We start from the raw sequence: 24,328 nt of genomic DNA, 5'->3' as shown, positions 1-24,328 counted from the left end.
AAATTTGTATTTTTTATATATTATTCTCTTAATCTTTATCCACAAGCCATCCCCCTTGTCCAAAATATTCCTATCTTTGGCTGACAGTTTGTATTAATCAGCATCTGTATTGACAGCATAGACGACGAATGAAACCAGGCCCTAGTGAGATGGATGAATATACAAATGATGAACGTACATATGAATGAAAACATGTATATATGTATAAATGGATGGATGATCCAGCTGTAAGCACATCCGGACTTCGTCGCCGTCGCACCTCCGTCATACATCCGTCACATGTCCGTCGTATCTTCGTAATCCTCGTCGTCGTCGTCGTCGTCGTCGTAGTCTTCGTCCAGGCTCGACGAAGCCACACCAGACAAGCATCGTTTAGCACGAAGCTTAAAACAGTAGCACAGACACGTCCAAACCATATTCGTCGTCGCCGACGGCGATGGGAGGGCGGCCTCGGAAGGCTCGGTTCGGGGCCAGTTCATGGATGTGTCTGGGTCTCGACCGCCTCTCATGAAAGCAGCCTTGCCAGTTCAGTTCGGTCATGCACCTAATAGTGTGTGTGAGAGAGAGAGAGAGAGAGAGAGAGCACATTTTTGGTTCCAGCCTGCGATGATTTGGCTGTAGTGAACTTTTTACTTCGAGCGGGGGGAGTGATTGGGCGAATCGCGCGTGTAGCACGATAGAAGGGCTTACTCTGTCGGTATGATTCTGTTCATGAAGCCAAGGGGAATTAAAACGTTTCGACGAAGTGAGGTTGTCCCCGGGCGATGTCTGTAGTGCGTTGTATCAAGTTATGTTTTTACATTTTATTTTCATTTTCATTTTCATTTTCTTTCTTCGTTTTTTCTCAATGGTCTGATTTGCTTCTCTGAGAGAGAGTCGTTGGTTTGAGAGTTTGATCTCTTAGAAGGAACGGTGGATTAGTATGCCGGCAATTTGATGCAGTGTTGGCCAGAATTGAATTGGTAGGGTTGGTGATTCAGCGTCGACCTTCGCCTGTCGTAGAGCATCAGGTGATGGTGGATGTAATAATTTGTCAGTGCTAGGGTTTTGTCACGATCGCACTTGCTTTTGTCGTGACATGTGCCTATTGACACTTTATTATTGTGCACACTAGCTCTGGCGGTGTCGTCACTCTTGTAGAAGTTAGGAATGACATCGTTACATATAGTTATTGGAGGTTTTCTACTGTGTAGAAGTCTGGAGCAGTTTCATAATTGAGCTCCGTGTCGTAAAATCGACATTTAAGGTCGAAGGCATCTAATACCGATTGTTGGATACGATTCATTTTAAGTCCACTGGAGGTTGTTGTTGTGATATTGATTGGCTATTCAAGAAACCTCCGCATGTTTTACAGTCTGGAGTTTTAACAGTACTCTTATTTGCTAGTTAATTAAGGTTGGACATTTGAGAACAACATCGGCGAGGTAGACATTTGAAGGCTGAGATTTGGTTATTCTTCATTCCGTTCAATTTTAGGGCAAAGTACTTAGCTAGTATAAGGGTTATAGTAGGAATCGTATGTTTCTTCCTGAGATCCTGTAAAGGCCCTTGAAAGTTCGTAGATGTTGGTGGAAACGCTGGAAACTCTTACTTCGTGTAACATCCCGTAGAAGCCTAGATGGTCACCTGGTTTGATTTCGGGGAATCGTGGAATTTGAATCAACACGCGAAGCTTGATTGTCCATATCTGACCTGAAGATAATGGTGTGCAGAGACTGAAGTAGGATCGTAAATGGAAGAACCTACTCGAAGAAGTTGTCAGGTATAGTCCCAATTACAACTTCACAAGCTGGTTACAAACTCCCACCGTTTAAATTTGGGCTCAACATCGAGATTTGCGAATTAACCTATTTATGACATGTGAGGTGTGAAAAAAGTTCCACTTACAACTCTTCAATGGCTTAGTCTTGTTTTCTTTGGGTGAACTGTGGCGATCGAAGCACAAGTCGACCCTTTTCACCTTCCTTGTTTATGTCTAGTACTTAGACCGGTGCCGTGTGTTTTAAAAGTAATCTGTCTGGGATTCACAAATGTAGGTGCTGTGTTGTTATTCCCCGCACATTTATGCTGCCGAATTACTGGAAGTATTTGCTATTTTCTGGGATGTAAAAGAGAAGCTCTTGAACGGTTCTATTCAGCCACGTTTAGTGGCTTTAATGAAAGCGCACATTCAGTAATCAATGAGAGGAGCTTGTAGCGGGAGTTTTGATGTTTTGTTAGGTTTACTTCATATTCTCAATAAGACCTGTTTCCGTTCGAGTATTTGATGAATGAATGCGTTGCTGTTGAAGGATAGTTGTTGTTGTTGTTGTTATTGTAGTTTTTTTTTTAATATTTTTTAATTTTTATAATTAAAAGTAGAACTGTTTTAAAATCAAATGGGTTGATTTGCATACCTTTGAGGTAGCAAAAGTCTGGTGCTTTGTCCTGAGAGGCTACGTGCTGTTTTATAAGATTAGTTGTATGCAACGCATGACTTCCATATCCTTACGTTCTAGCTGCGAACGTTGAAACGTGTCAGCCTTTTGCTACTTCTATTTCTATGCATTGAAATAATTACACGGTATTTTCGTTTTCCACGATTTTGCAGAATAGTGATTTACTTTCAAGTAATATTTGTTGCACTTATTTTATTCTCTGTTCTCGGTAATCACCTATAGTATTTATGTTCAGTGATTAATGACTGCAGGACTGAAGCATGGAGGGAAGTAGTAACTATGACCGTGCTGTATGGATGGCACTGGCCATATCTGCTGGTGTAGCAGCTGGAACAGCGGCAGCAGTGACAGTCAGTGCGTTTCCTTATGCATTTGGTGCGGCTTTTACTGCTTTTAAGTCCAAAAGAAAGAAGGAATCCAGGGATCATCGTTATCGGTATAAGTCTGATAAAACCAAGAGGTCGTCCGCTAAACCTAAGGAAAATCAGGCTTACAGGGATGCAGTACGACGATGCTTGTTGGAGTGGAAGGACATCAATATTTCCCTTGATGAATTTCCGTACTTCCTAAAGTAAGTAAAAATTCTCTTTTTGCTTGATATTGGCTGTCTATTTCCCATAGCATTCTGGCATTATGCTCAGGTTTTAAAATTCTCTGGCTTTTTATTTCTTCTGAACTGTTTTGTACCATTAGCAGGACCAGCTTGCAGATGTTAGCTGGGGTAGCGTGACTTCGCATTTGCCTCGAGCGTCTATTGTTGCTGAATAAGTTAACTTGCTTGAAAAATGCAGTGAGAGCACGAAAACTGTATTACTGGATTCCATGTATGTCTTTCTGAAGAAGCCAGAATTCTCTAAATACACAAATGAATTAGGGAGTGTCAGCCCACGCATCTTGTTGACTGGCCCCCTTGGTAAGATTTTTATTGATGTTTGATTCGCTACTTGTCGAAATAGCTTAACAATGTTATTCACTATAGCACAATATCACACGTTGAATCTTTCTAAGCATTTGGAGTATTGTAGAAATTTGATATATATTCATGGTAATGAGACCAGTCTTAGTTTTGGCGTAACTGGAACACTCATTTTTATGGTTTAGACGTCCCATAAGCTTAACTTTATTCTGCATTAGACATACTATCAGTGAGTTTTGGTGTTGACCTTTTTTCTAGTCACAGAAAAGAGAATGTTTATACTAATTTTTCATAATTACAGGTTCTGAGATTTACCAAGAAAAGTTGGTGAAGGGATTAGCTCAACATCTACAAGTCAACATTCTCGTATTTGACAGCACACGTGTCTTCTTGGAGGTGCAGTCTTCTTCCTCTGTCCTTTTATTAACACAGCATTTTACATTCTTCACCCTATTCATCAGAATTGATGGAACTTATTGCATTAGTGAATAGTACCCGAAGAACAAACATATTTGGGCATCAGAAGTGCATATTATCTCGTAGATTTGGTTTTCATATTTCAACTAAAGAAGGGCCGGGCCTATGCAACAGAGAATTGACGGGCTTTTCTTATAAAAAGCGTTAAATGAATTATTGGCATTTAGAATTGAAGGACTCACTTGTTTCCTGAGACCTCGATTTTCTTTAATTTTTGGAATTATTATCGGACTTCTGAGTTGACTTCACGTGCTCATTGAATGTTTTTCTCTGAATGAACTGAACATTGAAGACTTAAAAAATGCAGCTAATGTCTTCTATTTTTGAGCATCAGATTAACACAGGCTTTGATGATTGTAGGCAAGTCAAGCAGTCCCTGCTGTTATGGAGAGGGTAGCTGAGGATTCGTCAGTTGCAAACCAGCATTCTGCAGATGCCCCTACGATCCAACTATTGGACGGTTTAAATGGTGATATCAAAGAGACGGTATGTGATCCTTGAATATTTTGGAGTTCTTATTCCCTGTTTCACTTCTAGATTGTGTACAGCATCCCAATTTTAAGTTTTCTTAGTGGTCAAACTCATATATGCCACTGGTAACTTTGATATTATAGAACAGTAATTCTTTATATGCCCGTCAAGGTTTTGTATATGATAACCTTAAAAAATCATCACTTCTTTACAAACCATGTGTTGCCATAATATGCTTTGTTTCCAGAGAACAAGCTAAAGTCTTTTGAGCTTGAGCTTGTTTGTGTTCGTCTTGACGTCTTAATGGTCTAGTATAGGAGGAATATGTATTACTTCGACTGGATCATTGCAGACTGAACAGTATTCCCTCGACACGGTTGTCAAGAGGCAGAGTCTAAGCCCTAAGTGCTCAACGTGATATCTCTGTTATATTTTGTATAGACTGGGGTACATACCCGACCCGCGATACAAGAGACGAGGTCATCAGAAACCTCTTGCAAAATTTTAAGGACAACATCGTCCACGGGTCCTACTAAAGACTCAGGACCTGAGGGAAGTAGTTTGGGACCGTTGGCTCCGTTGCGTACGAAAACTAAAGGAGACCCGAATGTGGATGCAAAGACTCTAGCGAATGCTGTAGCAGCAGCTGCCGCTGCTTCTGCTACTTCTGTTGAGTCACGTCGGTCTTTAAAGAAGGGTGAGTGTAATAAGTGCGGTCAGTTGATATTAAATGTCAGTGAGGAGTATTTTGACTGGTTGGTTGTTACATCAGTACACGGTTCTCATTTTTCTTTTCATTTAGAGTCTTATATAAAAAGCTTTTCGGTGTGCTTTGGTTTTGCTCTCGGTGCCACTCTTATTTCTCTTTATTCTTGTTTTTACTTTTTATTTCATTTCATTCATAAATTTCCAATGTAGCGACCACATTTGATCAACGTTATTGATATATATTATCCTCTTGTTTCTTCACTTTGACCATGGTATACGAAAGCGGGGATATTGACAAGGTGTGGCATGAATTTAGGTGATCGAGTCAAGTATATTGGAGTTTCCAGTTCAGGTTTGGCTGGGGGACTTGCGCTGATTAGCCATTCTCCCACCTCTGGGTAAGTCCTAAGCTTTCAATTCAAAGACTGTAGGGTTTACCTTCTGGTTAATGAACGCGAAGAGACCTGTGTGGTGTCATGCTAATAAATAGTTTATATTTGTAGAGGCAATAATAATCACGAATGTGTAAATTGTGCTAATAGTGATACTTATTTGAAACTGCAGAAGAGGACCATCGATTGGATCGAAAGGCCGGGTCCTCATGGTGTTGGAAGATAATCCCAATAAAGTTGGGGTACGTTTTGAAAAGCCTGTGTACGGTGGTAATAATCTGGTTGATCTATGTGAAGATGGCCATGGGTATTTCTGCAATGGTGGGTACAATTTGATTCATCCCTTGAGTTCCATATGTTAAGCAAAGTCTGCCATTTTGTTTAGGATGCAGAAGGAGGTGCATGTTTGCTTTGAAACTTTACTACTGTTTCATGTAGCAAAGTTGGGTTGTCTTTGATTGGTTGTTGAAAATTTCTCTGGTTAAATTTGTGAAGATTTGTAATATAGCTAGGATCATGAGTGCAGGAGGCAGCATTTCAATGCTGTCATCAGAAATTTCAGTATGTGCCTTCTTGATAGCTGCCAACGTGTTTCTCATGCAGTGTCAGAGCTTCGGTTGGAGCCTCCTGGAGAAGACATAGACAAATTGATATTGGAGTCGCTTTTTGATGTCAGTGCCCTTGAGACAAAAAAACATCAATTGTACCTTATTTTTTGTCAATCCTTTTCCGTTTCTTCATTCCAGAAGTAGATAATGAGCACAGAATTCGACACTCTTGCAAATTTGTGACTTTAAAGTTGAAGATTTTAACGAAATTGAAATTGAAATTGAAATTGTTACAGATTCTGAAGACGGAAGCTCAAAAGGATCCTTTGATTCTATTTATCCGGAATGTTGAGAAGTCTATTTTGGGAAATTTCGAGCGTTACATGAAACTTGAGACTTTGAAAGATTTACGGTTGGTGGTCATTGGGTCACATACAAGTGATCAGCAGAAAGAAAAGGTGTGCAAAATGTTACTTTATCCACCTTCTTGAGATATTCATATTTGTAACTTGCTCTGATGATGTATTCGAGAATTTTTTTAATGCTCTTCACATGTATCATTTTGGATGCAATCGTATTAATGGTAGTAGGAGGTTGTGCAGGGTAGTGCGAGTTCTTCAACTTCTACAAAAGTTGGGAATAACGTCACTGCCCTCTTGGATCTTTCCTTTTTGGTAAGTTTTGTTGTAATTTAAAACTTATCACTTATAATAATATTAGTTTTAAAATAGATTTATAATTTTATAATTAACAATAATAACCTAATTTAAAGATTTCAAAAACAGCATCTTCTAAAGGGTTTTTTTGGTTATTTGATTGTTCCACTAGACTGGTTATGTATTGACCCATCAGTACGTTTTATCGCAGGATCATTTAGCGTCCCGCATGGAGGACTATAAAGGGGACGGTTCGAAGGCTTCGAAAATGCTTTTCAAACTATTTCCCACCAAGATTCACCTCCAGCAACCTCAAGTAAGTGTGAGGTTCTGAATCTCTTTCTGATTACACGTTTCACCTGTTCCTATTTTGAAGTGTATCATGCAAATTCAGGGTCAGGCACTGATACTTCTGATATGTTTCTGGAGTCCCGAGTTTGGATATTGATTAGCGATTGGTGGCACAATGGTTTTGTTCTTCTGCAAATACGCAGCTACGACATAAGTATTGTCTACAGTGATCAGGGGTGTTAGCTTCCTCCAAACTACACGGTGCCACCTTCAGCTTGTGACGATAATTAGCAAGTAGTGTGGTCAAACCAATGCCCTTGATTGGTGCAGATATGTTACGATTGAAGTGGTTGTCAAAACATCTCAAGTTGAGAGGTTGACTTTTTTGCTGTTTACTTTTGTCCATATCAGTATTGGATAAATGACATGATGACTTTGGAGCTGTTTATGTGCGACTATTATACTCTTTTCATCGCCAGTATTGTTGAGACCTAGTATTTCTTGCAGATTATGGGTATGATGTCTGAGTTTCTTGTCGTGTTATGTGCAGGAAGAAGCTTTGTTGGCTGATTGGAGCAGGCAATTAGAGCTTGATGCTGAGGAGTTGAAAGCAGAGGCGAACAGACAGCAACTTCGCATGGTATGTACAGTGCTTATGACTTGCTGGTTCGATAGTCTCACATCTGAATTGAGATTTGAATACTAGAACTGTTGACGAAATTGCACTTGCTACTGGCCGCTGGAGTTGGTCCATATGAACTATAATCGTTGTGCATTTCCTTGACCAGACTTGTTTTAGCATGCGTTTCTACGTACTTTCGCACATTCTAAAGGCCTAGAAGTTTCATTTGTGTTTTTTCAATTGCTGCAGTGTATCGGAGATAGTGCTGGCACTGAAAGGTCTTCTGTTATGCTGTATTTAGTTTTCTCTCACATGGAATGTGGCGACTTTTTAAGCAAAGTACCTGCTCTAATGGATGTCTATCTTTATGGAACAGGTTATGGGAGCTTCAGGCGTAGAGTGTGATGATCTTGCAAGCATTGATATACGAACTTACCTTCTCACAAAAGAAAGTGTGTGAGCTGATGCTTAGTATTGGTTTATTTTAATTGGGTGAACTGTTAAGTAATTTAATGTTGTTGGGATTCCCGTTTGTGTGGCTGTTTGTCTTCTTTTGTCGTTTTTATTCTTTCTTTTTTTCTTTTCTTTTTTAATTGTGTAGAGTGTTGAACTATTTATTTGTATTTTCGTAATCCCTCACTCCTTTTTTTTTGGTTTGGTTTGGTTTGTTTGTTTGTTTGTTTGTTTGATGTTTTTTGTTTTTGTTTTTGATTTTTGATTTTTGATTTTTGATTTTTTTGATTTTTGATTTTTGTTTTGTTTTGTTTTGTTTTCGTTTTTCGTTTTTTTTGTTTTTTGTGTGGATGTTCTGTTAGATTTAACAAAAATCTGTAAGTTTGCTCACTGGTTCCTGCTGCTTTTGAGGGGCTGCAGTGTCGGAAAAGGTTGTGGGCTGGGGCGTTAGTCACCATTTACAAAATCAGGCTGAGCCGGTTCTCCGCAACAAGAAGCTTGTTATAGATGCACAAAGGTGTGTTTTTTTCACGCTTATGTATGTCGTTACTAGTTTTTGTGAGTATTAGCGATGAACATTACTGTCCCAGAAGTGTATGTTGTGTTTAAAGGTTACTAACTAGATTCATTTGTTAAAGAATGAGTTGTAATCTAATTTGTTTAGGTTCCTCAAAATTTCTTCTTCTACTCAATGCGCGTTTCATGTTGCTCTGTTCATGTATTCTCTGTGCAATGGTTGATGTTGTCCATGTTTTATTGTGGTCACAGTTTGCAGCACAGCTTAACAGAATTGCAGTCCGTTCAGCGGAGTCCTGCTCGGAAGAAGAGCTTAAAGGTACATCCCCTTGAACACAATTAATCTATGCTGCAGGTTGTTATGGGTTTCCCAGTTACCGTGCAATTCTTGCGCTTTTTATTCCGCCTGGTCGGCTAGGCTAGTCTTCGACAACAACCTCATTAAACGTCTTTGTATGGTGTTTTATTATAAAAGATTAAGTTGTGTCTCTTGTCATATGTATCAAGGAGGGTATTGTGTACGGTACGTGGAAGAAAAAAAAAAAAAAAAAAAAAAAAAAAAAATGCTTTCGAGTTATTTAGAAGTGGTATTGACGTTGTGGTGTGGATCAGGATGTTGTCACTGAGAATGAGTTTGAGAAGATGCTCTTGCCGGAGGTTATCCCACCTGATGAGCTTGGGGTAACCTTCGACCACATCGGTGCCTTGGATAATGTGAAAGAAACCTTGCGTGAGTTGGTAATGCTTCCATTGCAGCGCCCGGAGCTCTTCGTCAAAGGTCAGCTGACTAAGGTAAGGCTTTGACTTCTGAATACATAAACCCTTCTATCATGCGAACAGCATGCATCCGAAATCGAATCTTGATTTATCTGGTTAATTATATGTGTTGACATCGTGGTTGACTACCAAGGAATGGATCTTTTCATGAAACAGTGTTTTGAATGCATATCTCTTTTCTGTTTGCTCAGCCATGCAGAGGCCTTTTGCTGTTTGGACCACCAGGCACAGGCAAGACTATGCTAGCTAAGGCAGTCGCAACAGAAGCAGGGGCTAACTTTATAAATATTTCCATGTCCACTATTGCTTCCAAGGTGATCTTCAATTCTTCTTCCTCTTTCTTTAGCCAGTGATGATGAAGCTGGTGAATACCTGCTGAACTCAAGGAATATAATAACGTTAGTTGTTTTAAGTGACATCAGATGTTTGTTAACGCAGATTTTTTCATAGATAGTGTCTTTCTTTCTTTTTTTGTTTTGTTTTGTTTTGTTTTGTTTTTGTTTTTTTTTAATTTTTGGACTTGAACAACGTTTGCAGAATTTTAGTCTCAGCTTATTCATGCATGCTATTGATAGTTCTAATTCTACTTGCAGTGGTTTGGAGAAGCTGAGAAGTATGTAAAAGCAGTTTTTACATTGGCAAGCAAGATTTCACCGAGCGTAATTTTTATTGATGAGGTGGGGTTGCGTAGAATCATATAATAAGCATGCATTTTGAAGAGTAGTTTGGTTGCGTTTGATAAAATCTTACGTTTTTGTAGTGCTTTATAATGGAGCTATGTTACGAATGGCAGTTATCCATAAACGTTCATGGTTCTACTTCTTATATGTGGACGTAGCATTATAGTAACCATGCTTTTGAGATAGCTAAGTTCAACTTCATGATGTGGGCAGGTGGACAGTATGCTTGGACGACGTGGTAAAGATTCTGAGCACTCGGCTATGCGTAAGCTGAAGAACGAGTTTATGGCTAGCTGGGACGGTTTGCGTACTAGAGAAAGGGAGCGCGTGCTGGTTTTAGCAGCGACCAACCGACCATTTGATCTCGATGAAGCTGTAATTCGGAGATTTCCACGCAGGTATTTGTTCGTAACTATTCATCGCGACACCACTAAATGATCCATAATGGTGCTTCACAACAATACTAAGGGGCTTATTTAGTCACTGTACTGAAGTGAAGTTCCGTCGGTGACACATTACTGGATAGCTTGTTACTTTTATCTCTTTTTCGGTTTTGTGCTGGTAGCAAAATGATGTGAATGATCGTATACAGTAAACAATAGATAAGCTATCAACTTTCTTCGTTAAGTTACAAGACCACGCACTAGCACACTATTCTGGCTACACTGTTGACGACTGTATTTTTTAATTTTAATTAACTTTCTGTGCCAACATTAATTTTGGCATTTTGGCGTGTCCATTTCCACTACACAAATCTAATTTTAGAATACACAGCTTATCACTTGTTCTTGTTAACGGGGAAATGCTACTTTTGCAATTCTTTATGAGTGAAATGATGTATCTTCTACCGGAGATTGTCTAGTGTTTGGCTCGGGCATTTGTGAACTGTATTTGCTTCGAAACATTTGCACTTGGATACTATACATCTGATCTGAACTTATTCTCATGTGCAGGTTAATGATAGATTTGCCAGATGCAGATCAACGTGTCAAAATTATGAAAGTCATCTTGGCAGAGGAAGATTTAGCCCCAGATTTCAACGTAGAGGAATTGGCCGCTGCTACCGACGGTTACTCAGGCAGTGACCTCAAGGTATTTTCCTTCACCACGCGAGAGAGCGAGAGAGCGAGAGAGCGAGAGAGAGAGAGAGAGAGAGAGAGAGAGCGAGAGAGCGAGAGAGCGAGAGAGAGAGAGAGAGCGAGAGAGAGAGAGAGAGAGAGAGAGAGAGAGAGAGAGAGAGAGAGAGAGAGAGAGAGAGAGACTATTCTCTGCGAAATTTTCTACCACTAGCGAGAAACAGGTGTATTTGATTAGTACTCTGTCATATTATGTGCTAATAGTTATTTTTACTCTACAGAGTTTATGCACAACTGCTGCATACAGGCGGATAAGGGAATTGCTCGATCAGGAAAAGAAGGTAAAACCTTTAGTTCCATAGTCAATTGAGGAAGTTGCTATATTTGTTAATTTCAATCTATTATACTAGTAGAGGAAATCTCGAGTGCTTCACTAAATGATATTGAGTCTAATTTACCTATATTTAGAGTCACATCTTCATGGGATTTCATCGTGGTTCATGCTTATGTTAATTTCGACCAGGATAAAGAGAGTGCTAAGGCAGCCGGCGTTGAGCCCCCTCAAGTTGAAGCTGGAGTTACGCCTTACATCCGTCCCTTGAGCATGGCCGATATGCGTCAGGCTATGGAGAAGGTAAGATAGATCTTTTAGACGGGAATGTCGTCTTCTGTTTACATTGGTATTGGTTTTTACTGCAATTTCCGAAACCCGTGCTCTGGTCGCTTTTTGTGCAATTAATCGTGTAGTTTGTTGACTGAGCACCTTTAATGTCATCATTGATCTGGATCTTCCGGTCTTGCAGGTGAGGTCCAGTGTAGCATCAGATGCTGGGAGCATGTTGGAGCTTCAGCAATGGAATGAGCAATATGGAGAGGGTGGAACACGCAAAAAGACCACTCTGAGTTATTTTATGTAATATTTTTGTTTATTCTCGGGCACGGCACAACCCTACCTGTCAAGTGAGCATTTCAGGAAATAGCATGCAGGAATACAGTCGTTTTCAGACTAGCCAGGCTATTGCATGTTCAGTATCAATTCTAAACGATGCTCTTTCAGAAGCACCGCGTTGGAACCGTGAGCAGAACTGCTACAAAGTTACGAGTCCCTAGAAGGTTGTAGCACATGGTCTTTTTGGCATTCAACGTCGGAGTTTATATGGTGTGTCAACCCTTGGCAAAGTTGCGGTTTGATGTGTTCGTTCACCACCTAAGTAATGCGAGGAAGGAAAAAATCAATGGATTATCAAAACAACAGCTGCAAGTTTTCCAATCACATCGTGACAAGAAAATTATGACATCCCTCGTTGTAAACCTTGATGCTGTATTTTGAAGGTCGTTATTCTCAGACCTTTTTCTCTTTATTGCATGAGATGCCTTGAAATCTTCAGTTGGTAATATCTGCCTTTTACTTGCCTAGCCCAAGCAGATGATACGAGGTAACTCACTTTGTAATCATATGATACGATGTTTTCTGACATCCAACTCTTGGTATTCAAGAAATTGCTAAACACCGAATTGGGTGATTCGGTTATGTACTAAGACAAACTCTGGGTATGTGGGTACTGGTTTGGAACCCTGTAATGCATGTACACAGCATTTTCTAATATGAGTGTGCATCTATTTGATTTGCAGCAAACTCGCTACTTATTCATTTGTGTGTTCAAAAAATAGAATTAGTAATCATTATTCTGTCTCGTCAGATAGGTTGTGCCAAACACATGAACGTTTGAGTGTTTTATTTATTATTATATTTGTATTTATTTTCATTTTTAGATTTGCTCAAACCCTTATTTAGAATTAATAGATTTATTTTGAAGGGGTGTATTGTGGATATAATGGATCCTATGTTGCTTTGCTCTACATTTTGCAATTGGAGTCATAATTCAAAATAGATCAGAGATATTGACTAAATCATAGATTAGGATTTTGTTGGATTAATCTAAATAGATACTTAGCAATGTATTTAATTTGGCATTAGTTCAAATATATTGTAGTAGTATCTAACAATCACAAATAGAACTAGGACAATACATCAATAAGATATACTTTTAACAATGGTTGATATTCTAAAAATAGAAATTTTAATGGATGATAGTTGTGGAGAGATTGTTTAATTAAAGGCATGATCATAGATAAAGTAACTTTAATAGATCCATTCAATTCAATTGTTGGTGATGAGCTTCTGAAAGACTTTACACATAATTTAGGAGATTTGTTTCTACTTAATTTCAATTATATTTTAAAAGTTGGTGTGAAAGAAATTAAATAAAAAATTGAATACCTTATGCAATTTGTAGTAGTTTTAAGATTTGTAGAATGCAAGCTTTCAAACTTTGCTATAGAATATTAGTTTTTAAAAATTGCAATAGAAAATATACTATAGTCCCTAAATAAATTGTATTTTTAAAAGAACTTCTTAAGCAAATTACTTTAGTAGGATTAGTAAAAAAACTACAACTTATAAATCTATATAAGTGAAGTATGTTCAATGCAAGAATAGATCATAGATTTCAATTTATTTACCTTCACCCTATCTCAAACATAAAATATAATTTCTACTTAGATTAGGTTCTAAAATATGCTTGAAAAATTAAAGACATTCAACAACTTTATAATAAAAGAACATTGTGTACTATTAGAAGAAGATAACAACAATAGGATAAATAAAAATCCTTGTTTTTACATCATTGTTGATATTACAAGAAATTGATAGCTCTATTTTAGAATGACTATCACTATGTGCCTATTAAGTGTACATATTTCTTAAACACCATCTATAAAATTTAAGTAATTTAACTCTTAGTAAGGTTGAAATCTTCAAGACTTCAACATCTTCAAACTACGTAAACAATAAGAAATTAGATTAAAGAAGAAAATACCTTATATAATAATTTTGATGATGGTTTTATTGTTGTTTGTAATAGATATTTTTTTTGATATGACATCTCAACAAATAACAAATATTTTAAATAAGAAAAAAATGCACTATATCAAAGGTAATGCAATTGTTGTAGCAACATATAACTATTTTTGAAGTGGAATTAATAAAACATTTTCAATTGGTGAAATTGGATCATTATAAACACCTTTACATTGGATAGAAAAAAAAGTAGAGAGATTCAAAACTATTATTTTTATTAACTTTTCTATTTGTAATTAAGTAAACTAAAAGTGCAATTTCTTTGTGAGGGCTACAATGCACAACAACATAAAGCATTCTTAAACACTTCTAAACAATAAGTGTGAAGAGGAATATTAAAAATAAATTTAACAAATTCCATATATATAAATATATAAATATAAATATAAATATATAAATATAAATATACTAATTCTTTGGAAATAATAGGGTCTACTATATTGTATTTTTAAGTGTTATAAGATTAAAATATCTATTAAAAGTGCCAAATGTTTTTCAAAATCCTATCTTATATTACTTTAGAAAAATAAATAAACCACACTTTGTTAGAATTTAGTACTAAAAAGAAACAAGTTGGAGTATTTACAATGGATTAACTACATAATTCTTTCATCAATCCAACAAAAACCTTAGCATCTCCAACAACTACAAGCAATCAACATACAAATATCAATAATTATAGATACCTTATAAGATCAAATAACATCCAAAAACCTCATTTCAAGGCTTAAAGAAGATACAAGATATGTACATTAACAACAAATAAATAAAAATTCTTATTACTTTGTACAACTTTGTTTTAATTATATTGCTACTTGTAAAGCACTTCAGGAGTCTTTTTGATATCATAAGAAACTCAAATTGTATATAAAGGAAATAAAAATATATAAAAATTACAAAAAATAAGATTCGTAAGTATAAAAATAGAAGAACCACCTAATATGCCCCACCTTGTCTCCATCTTTATTTGCTATTTGTTGCAATCATCTACTTTATAGTAGAAGATTTAGACATTCTACCAACAATTAAATGTAGTTTGTTCCTACTTGCTTTATAAGAATAGATCCCACAAATCTTTTTGTACATCAAGATGATTTATATTATATGTCTATTATAAAAAATCTAGATTTTAATCTAAATTCTAACATCAATATTTATAATATAGATGAACTAGAGTCAAAATAGTGTGTCAATACAAAAAAGGAACCACTAGCATTATTTGCCATATTTATTAATCTAATCAATCCAAATATGTCACAAAGAATACAAAAAATCTTTTATCAAACAAAAATACCTTAATAAGAGTTACATTTTAGGCAAGCCATTCCACTTATACCACAAGGCTAAAATTCAACATTAGTAGTATAGGCAAGTACCAATTTTCTATTTATGACATATTCTAATTTTGATGTAGGAAATAAAAAAATGAAATTAAAAAGAAAAAAAAAAACAAAAAAAAAACATGATTTTTTTTTTTTAAAACATCTTGTAAAAATCATCTTTTTATATTAAAATAAAACTAGAAAGTGAAAGGCTAAAAACATTTTTAGATTTCTCATTACACAAGATTTTTTATTACATATAAAACATAAAAAATTATACCTTTTTTTTTTTTTTTTTTTTTTTTTTTATGATGGGACCTATTAGATATAATTACCAATTCTCTTTTGAAAAATAAATAAATTATGCATTACTTATATAATTTAACAAGGCTTCAGAATCCTTTGAAGGTTATTCAATTTAAGAATTCAACTTTTTTATCTTCAGTAAACATCATAAAATATTCTACTTGTATGAGAGTAAAAATTGATTAGCATTAATGCAAACAACCTAAGTTATTATTTTTAGAGAGAAGAAATTTTTATATTTTAAAAAAAACTTATAAATATAATTATTTTATCAGAACAAGAAGAAGAGAAATTTATATACTTATTAGTTTTTTTATTAAACAACTCTTATCTTCTATTTAATCTTTATTGCATAAAAAAATAGATGTATTTGAATTATTTTATAAATTAAATTAAAAATTCTTATGCAAAAAAAAATATAATGAAAAATAATTTAACTATGGTAGGACTTGTATTCTTTTGTACTAAAAACATTCAATTGAATATTCGATGTTTACTAGAATTTAATTAAAAATATTGAAGATAAATTATGCTATAGCACAACTATTTCTATCATAAAACAAATCATTTGGAAAGATATAAAATGGCACTTGGATTTGGAAGACCATTGTGCTTATATCAAAGTAACATATTTTTATTATAAAATAAATAAATTATACATGAATTTTGAAAACTTTTCAATGGATTTTATGTCTCTCATCATATAATTTATAACTTTAAGAATTTAGAATAAAAAATCAAAGAAGAATCTTTTTTATCAAACCATCACCTGGTAAACTACTTTATATAAAAATTCTTCTTTAAAAGATTTCCATAAAATTATAAACTTAATCCTTAATTCTTAAAAAAAAAGATGAAATTTATAATTCAAATAATGTAGAATAAAATTGGTACCTTGTACTTTATTATATAAATTATAAGAATCATTTAATTTTGTAGATACCATTAAAAGATAAGAAATCAATAATAAAAATAAGATAAACATGCTTATAAAATAAGATCAGATTAAATATGTATTTAATCATCTTCTAATTTTTTAAAAGTTTCAGTTGTAAAAAAAAGTTTAAAAATTCTATCAAGAAGTTTTAAAAAAAAATTCAATAATCCTTTAAAATAATTTTATAGACATGATCTAGGATTATATAGATATCAATTAGAAATTGATATTTAAAAAAATATTTAATATTATTGAAATTTAATCTAAAATTAGAATCCATAGCTTAAAAAATTAAAATTAAAAAGTAAAATATAAGACTAGGGTAATTGTACAAATAAGACTACAATTCTACTCTAATTTGTATAGTAAATCAAAATAATTTAAATTTAGCAAAGATCACTTATTTCCATAATAAATATCCATCTCAGAATGTTAAGAGAAAAAGTCAAAAACTTTGTGCAAGTAATTTCCTTGATTGATATATTGAATCTTGTTAGAAACATTTCAGCAAAAAATAAATTACTGAATTTAGAAATATTTGGAATTATAATTTTAAAAAATCATATAAAAACAACAAAAAAAACATTATACAACTTTTTAGGCGATTTTTAAGCAATATTAGCATTTTTATAGGACAAAGGATTCTAATCAATCTCTTTTAAAATATGAAAAAAATAAAAAATAAAAAATAAAAATAAATTATTATTATTATTTTTAGCTATTATTTAATTATTCTATTACTTCCTAGAAATAAGATTCTTATTAATGTCATTTAAAAAATATTTAATTAATATTATAAAAAATTATAAATAATTTAAAAAAATCTTTCATAATTTTTTTGATATATATATATATATATATATATTAAATTTATATGAACAAAAATTCTTTTTAATGAAATTTATTTAAGAGGATATAATATTTAAAAATATTTATAATTGTATAAACTAGAAGTTTATTTTAAAGATTTTATAAGCTTTTGGTTTTAGCCTCTAATCATTTAACATGATAAAGTTATTATTTTAGAATCTTTATTTAGAAACTTGTTAGAAGAATTCACTACATTGTTGTATATTAAGATGGCCATTAAGTGAAAGAAGAAAGAAATTATTTTATGATAGAAGGACCTAATTAAAAAGATATAGTAAAAAGAATATAAATAGATGATATGTAGATAGTAAAATCTTATAGTATTAATTTTTTTTTTTATAAAAATGGATTCTACTTACTTTTTATGGCCATAAATAAAGCAAAAAAGATAGATTAAAAAAAATATATATATAAGCATATGTTGGTATCGAGGACATGAATCTTGAAGAAAAAAATTCTCAATATATTCTTGTGTCATTGAAAAGAACTAGAAAGTTACTCAAAGATGATATAACATTGAACTAGAATGGCTTTTGCTAAAAACAAGAAGATTCGAAAGTCTTGAAATAAGACTATAGAGTAGAAAGGCTTTAAGAAGAATTAAGAAGGCTTCACTCTTACTTGTATATTTACTCTTAATTAGGAGCTATGTGGCAATGTCATATAGGACCTCCAAAACGTGTTGATTTTGCAAGATATGTATCTTAATTTGTACGGCAAGTTTTTTACATGTACGCCACATAGTTAACTTGTTTTCTAAACTATCAACACATAGTTAACTTGTGGACCAAGTTTCTAACCTATCAATCAACTACAAACACATATAAAGTCAAAGCAACATCTATGAAGCTTCTAAGAAGCTTTTCTATAAGATATTATGAAATTAATTTACTTTTATTTACTTTTACTTACTTCTATTTAATCATATAGATATTTACTAAAATACATATGTATATCTGTGATATTATCCTCCCTTCTAGGCATAAGTTCTACAAGAAGAAATCATCATATATTAATGGAATCTAAGATACAGTGAATTATATTTGCTATATATTTTGATCTTTGTTTTGTTTGAAGATAGTTGATGGATCCTCTTAGCCATCAATAGTGTCCCATACGAGGCAAAGAGGACCACCTTATTATTTGATTGTTGTTGAGGTCTTTGTAATTTTTTTTAAATAAATCATTTGAAACACTATTAGGAGTTGTTTCTATCTCTAATAAAATCACCAAACATTGAGAGTCTCTTCCAAGATCATGATACCAAATACGTTGTATCTCGCCATGTATTCAAATGACATGTTGTTCTTGAAGATCTTTATCTTAATTACATTGTCTTAAAGGTTGTAACAATTGCAATGTTTCGTCTAATAAGTCAACAAATAAAAGCTCTTGGATTGAATCTACTAATTGCTAATTGTCCATTTCCTTAGCATCACAAATATATAGAAGCTGCAAAGAAGAAGAAAAGGTAAAATATATATATTTTTTGTATCTTATTTCTTTCATAACAAAGATTTGTTATTCTTTATTATAGTTTTAATGGATGTCATCAATAAAAAGCCTCAACTTTTTTTTTCTAAATTTATAAGATTCTTTGTTAGCTCACATGTGTGTTCACTAATATCATATCTACGGCAATGAATAAAATATTTCAATCTATTTTGGCATTGCTTAGAATCTAAGACTTCTTCTACCTTGAACTCTTGATTATTATCCTCTTCTATAAGAAGAAATGGCATTTGTCTTCTTTTCAAGAAGAGATACATGAAATACATGGTGGATCTTCATATACTTTTATAGATATATTTAATAAGCAATAAGATTGATTCATTCACTAATATGAAAAAGTCGAAGTCTATGATAGTTTAACTTGTTACAAAAACAAATAGTCTTCATATTATGACAAAGTAACCATATCTTCTCATTTGCATTGAATTGAGATTGTTCCTTGCCATAGACATTTGCATTAATCTTTTGATGTTCTTGACCTCTTTTTAACTAAGCCTTCATTATTACATATAGCTCTAATAAAAAAATTTCTAAATTTTGTACTATAAGATTATCAGCTTTTAAAAAATCAAAAGTATCAAGTTATGGATGAAAATCACAATTGGCAAAGAAAGGTATTTATTAAATGGAAGAATATTTTGAATTATTATATGTAAATTCGACCAATGGTAAAAGACTTGTCAAATCATCTTGATGATAATTGATAGTACACCTCAAGTACTGCTCCAAAACTTGATTTATTTGTTGTCATGTTATAGTTCAGCTATCATGTGAAAATATTATGTTTATATGTTTGATATGCAATTTACTAAGTAGCATGGTAAGAGCCATATTAATAGATTTTAATTGGTTCTAGAATGTAGTTAGATTACTACTTTATAAAGGAGGTTGTTTAAAAGAACTACTATCAGAATTTGCATAACTTTATTTTCTTTTGATAGTAGCTTTTAAGATTAATTTTGATTAATAGTAACTTTTACATATTTGAAGTCACCTTTGTTAAACATTGGTGATCCTTAAAGTCTTATTTTATTTCTTTTATTTGATGTTTAAGGCATATATTATATAAATCATATAAAAAAAAGATTGGAGAAGGGACTTGGTAGCAAAAGAGAAGTTAGGACATTTATATAGATGAATGGAGATGGATGATGAAAATCTCTATTCCTATTGGCCAAAAATCATGCCCAATGGACTTCAAGGAGGCTACCAGAGGCCTTATTAAGGATTAGGGTTACTTTTTCGAAGCCATTCAATCTTTGGAGGCTAAGTTCAGCAAGTTTAGATTATTGGCTATGATTTTGGTACAAATTTTGTGTAATTTGGAGTTTATATGAAAGAAATATGAGTGCTCAAAGTTAAAATATTGATTTTGTATGTATTGGCACTCTTTGGACATAATGCGTGTGTACAAAAAGCAATAAAGGATTGGCAACTAGGATTGAAGAAAGTACTTTCTTGGCTATATTTTTAAAATATTATTTGATGGATTCCAATTTAGAATATAGAAGATATTGGAGGTTAAAATCAGCACTTGCAAATCTATGGATAATTTTGTGGTATTTGAGTTTTGGATTTTTGAGATATGAAGAAAATAATGCTCAGATGCTTGAAAGATAAGGTTTAGAATGCCTGCTAGGATTTCTAAGATGCCAAAAGATTGGTAGTAATTTTACAGTTTGTATTTTTTTTTAGTAAATTTTAAGGATAATAGCTACATTATGTAAAAAATTTAGAAAAATAAAATGGTTGGATCAAAAGATATAAATTTCTAAAGTTTAAGAAGAAAAAATCTTTTGCGGAAAAAATATGTATTTTGGGATTTTTTTACAAATTGGAAATTTTATATAAAGTGAAGACGTTTTAAAAGCTAAGACTTTTTATATAAGTTAAAGGTGGAATAAATCATTTATTGAAACTTAGCCAATAAGTTAAATCTAAAATTTCTACAATTAGATATTCCATATATTCTTAGACTGTAAATCACACCACACAACATTATTTCATTTGCCCATCAATTTGAGGATAAAAAGTCAAATAGAGTTTATATCTACTTTTAAAATCTTTAAAAGGGTTCTTTAAGATCTTTATATAAATTGAATCCCCTTATTTAATATAATATCTTTAAAAAATCTATGATGGCGATAGATGTTGTTAAAAAAAAGTTTAGCTATTTTTTTACTTGTGATATATTTTGTATATTATAAAAAATATGTCATCTTGATAAAATGATTTATTACTATAAATATAGAATCATACAAACCTAAGACTAGAAGATTCATGATAAAATCTATAGAAACAAAAGACCAAAGTTGTTCTAAAATAGGTAATGGCTGAAGAAGTCCAAAAGTTTAATGGCAAAGAGTTTTGGATCTTGAACAAATATCACATGATTATACAAAGTCTTTGGTTGCCTTCTATATTTGAAGCCATAAGAAATCTTTTGATATTAGTTCCAAAATCTTGTTGCATCCAAAATAGTTGGTTTCTGAAAAGTTATGACGAGTTTGAAGAATACAAAATTATGCCCCACCTTCTAGAATGTATAATTGCTCCTTGATATAGAGTAGGTTGTTCTTAAACTGAAACTTGAAAGTATCATAAGACTTATAAAAATTATTCTTGATATGATGGATAACAAGATTAGATGAAATATTTGATTTAATTTTCTTGATAAAGACTAAATCAACAATCAATATTGATTTTATTGTTGAAAGGTGAAAATGCTCTGGTTTCAAGAAAATCATTCTTTGTTGATCAAAAGATGCATCTCTTTCTTTTGATACAAGATAAGAACATCTACCAAGGACATTCGACAAACCTTGTTATTTTTTGGATTAATAAATGATCTTAAAATCAAATCTTGATAAAGACATGCTTCAATGAATTTGGTAATAATTCAAAACACATCTTAACATAAAGTACTTGAGGTTCTTATGATTTATATACAATAAACTAGACTTAAGATGCCTTTTAAATAATGATACTATCCTTAAAATGAATCCATGATTACAAGGAGCTCTTTGTTGTGGATTTCATAATTAATATCAGCTACTGAATTTTTTTTGGAATAAAAAGCTATTAGATGGAGTTTTTCATTTACTTCCATTTGTGATAATACTTCACCTAAGGTGAACTCTGGTATATTTGTTTCTATAAAAAATATCTTAGAGAAGTCAACATGATATAAGATTGATAAAATAGTCAATTCCTTTTTTAAAACATCAAACAATACTTTGGCATCTTAAGCCAACTCAAATTTGTCTTCATAAGTCAAATGTGTAAATAGAGCTGTAACTTGAGTAAAATTCTTGATAAAGATCCAAAAGTAATTGGCAAAGCTTAAAAAGCATTGGACATTTTTTATTGTTTTTAGAATCTTCTAATCTATGATAGTTTGGACCTTCTTCAGATCTATCATTATTCCTTTATTGGAAATAATGTATCCTAGAAAGTCAACTTGAGTAGTGTGGAATACATACTTTTTTAACTTTGCATATAATCTTGCATCTCTAAGTTTTTGTAATACATGACAAACATGAACTTTATCTTTTTTTGTCTTCTTAAAATAGATTAAGTTATTATCTAAATAACAAATAATAAAAACATCAAGAAATTCACAAAAGACATCATTTATTAAATATTGAAAAGTAATTAGTACATTCATGAATCCAAAAGGCATGACATTATATTCAAACTGTCTATACTTGGTTTAAAATATAGTTTTTCATTCATCTCATTCTTTAATGTGTATCAAATTATATATTTTTTATAGACCTATTTTTGTATAGATCTTTGCTTGATTCATTTGATCAAGAAGTCCTAAAATCAAAAGGAGAAAATACCTATTCTTGATGGTGATCTTGTTGAGTCCTTAATAGTTCACACATATATGTAGAGATCCATCTTTTTTCTTTACAAATAAGATAGGAGCCTCAACTGGAGATTTAGAATGATGTATGAAATTCTTAGCTAAATTTTCATCAATATACTTCTTGTGTACAACTAACTTGTTTTGTGATAGGCTAAAGATTGGTCCAAATGGTGATTGAACTCTTTTGTGAAGATCAATGGAACAATCATATAGATAATGCTTTGAAAGAATATTTACATTCTTCTATTAAAAAATATTGTAGAAATCTTGATACTAGCTAGGAATAGCACTTGACATCTTTTTACCATGAGAAATAGACATGGCATATGAAACAAAAGTAAATCCTTCTTTTGCAGCATACATAAAAGTTCTTGTACATACCAATAACAATTTGGATGTACTAAACTTATATATTTCTATTTGGCTAATATGATTTTGAGTTAAACTATCAAAAAAATTAATATTACAAGAAATCCAATCTATCTAAGGATTATAGTTTTTTAACCAAGATAATCATAAAATAATCAAATTTGATAGAAATTTTATTACAATAAATATTACTATGCTATTATAATCTTTAGTTGCTATATCTAAATGAATAATCTCATACATAATATTTCCAAAAGATAAAAAATAATAATCTATGATTTCTACATGTACATGTTTAATTTTCTTGACTAACAATATCTTTTATTTTTTAACAAAACCTTTGTCTATAAAAGAAGCTGAAGCTCCTAAATCTAACAAAGCTAAGACTTTGTAACTTTTTGGTTCTAAACAAAATTTTATTGTAAAATATATGAGGGATCCAAGGAAAGAATACAACCTTTATTAGGAGTTACATAAGATTCTACTTACACAATCTCTATTATAGTTGGAGAAATTTATTTTTTGACACCTCATCTTCTTTGGCAACCATGTTTGTTATTTTGTGGTTGCATTGTTTCTTTGAATAATATTGAGCATTATGTTTAGCTTCTCCATAATGTAAGCATAAGTCTTCTTAATATTTTCAACTCTTTTTTTGCTTCATAAAGAGTTTAAAACATACCATATTTCAAATAATCAATTTTTGTATGCAATGGCTTAAGCAATAAATTTTTTTAAAGATTTTGCCTTTGACATTGTTAATAAAAAAATTTGATATTATCTTTAAATCTATATCAAAATTTATTAATAAGAGCTTTTTCATTTCAATCCATATTGCAAATAATATTTTAGAATTTAGCAACATATATGGTGTTTGATTGTGATCCTTGCTATAAATTTAAAAGCTTGATTTTTGCTACTCTTTCTCAATCACTTTCTTCAAATGTGGCCATAAATACTTCTAAGAATGAATTCAAAACATAAAGAAATTGTGAATCTTTTTCCAATAACGGTTCAAAATAAAAGAGAGCACTTCCTAATTAAAGTGCATTCAATTATTTAAACTTGAGTAAATCCATTATAATATCGGAAGAGATGTAATTTTAGTTAGAGCTTGATTTGTTATAGGAATCTATAAAATTATGATCTTGTTCTATCAAACTTTTCAAGTATACTAATCCTTATTCTTATCATACT

General features: G+C 32.3%; 1 protein-coding gene across 21 annotated transcripts; it reads left to right on the top strand.

The window, feature by feature from the left end:
* Window positions 1-416: 416 nt before the first annotated feature.
* On the top strand, window positions 417-12,318 carry LOC112274586 (uncharacterized). Of its 21 annotated transcripts, none has more exons than XM_090245525.1 (25): window positions 417-697; window positions 1,713-1,865; window positions 2,690-3,009; window positions 3,230-3,351; window positions 3,656-3,750; window positions 4,192-4,317; window positions 4,744-4,999; window positions 5,327-5,408; window positions 5,575-5,723; window positions 6,006-6,073; window positions 6,247-6,408; window positions 6,553-6,624; window positions 6,818-6,922; window positions 7,448-7,537; window positions 7,896-7,971; window positions 8,393-8,489; window positions 8,741-8,807; window positions 9,101-9,280; window positions 9,457-9,579; window positions 9,859-9,942; window positions 10,159-10,343; window positions 10,899-11,037; window positions 11,303-11,362; window positions 11,545-11,655; window positions 11,825-12,318. In XM_090245525.1, the coding sequence occupies exons 3-25, from the start codon at window positions 2,699-2,701 to the stop codon at window positions 11,936-11,938; spliced, it is 2,874 nt and encodes a 957-aa protein (XP_090101651.1). In that variant the 5' UTR covers window positions 417-697; window positions 1,713-1,865; window positions 2,690-2,698; the 3' UTR covers window positions 11,939-12,318. The 21 variants fall into 21 exon arrangements, with proteins under 21 accessions (XP_090101651.1, XP_090101653.1, XP_090101661.1 ...); XM_090245527.1 differs by having other exon boundaries at window positions 427-697; window positions 1,713-1,762; XM_090245518.1 differs by having other exon boundaries at window positions 524-697; window positions 1,713-1,762; window positions 6,818-6,928.
* Window positions 12,319-24,328: the final 12,010 nt, after the last annotated feature.

This window comes from Physcomitrium patens, chromosome 21 (assembly GCF_059467195.1).
Source record: "Physcomitrium patens ecotype Gransden chromosome 21, ASM5946719v1, whole genome shotgun sequence".
Lineage (NCBI taxonomy): Eukaryota > Viridiplantae > Streptophyta > Bryopsida > Funariales > Funariaceae > Physcomitrium > Physcomitrium patens.
Note: the sequence above shows the minus strand (reverse complement) of the source record. Positions and strands in the feature narration are given on the sequence as shown.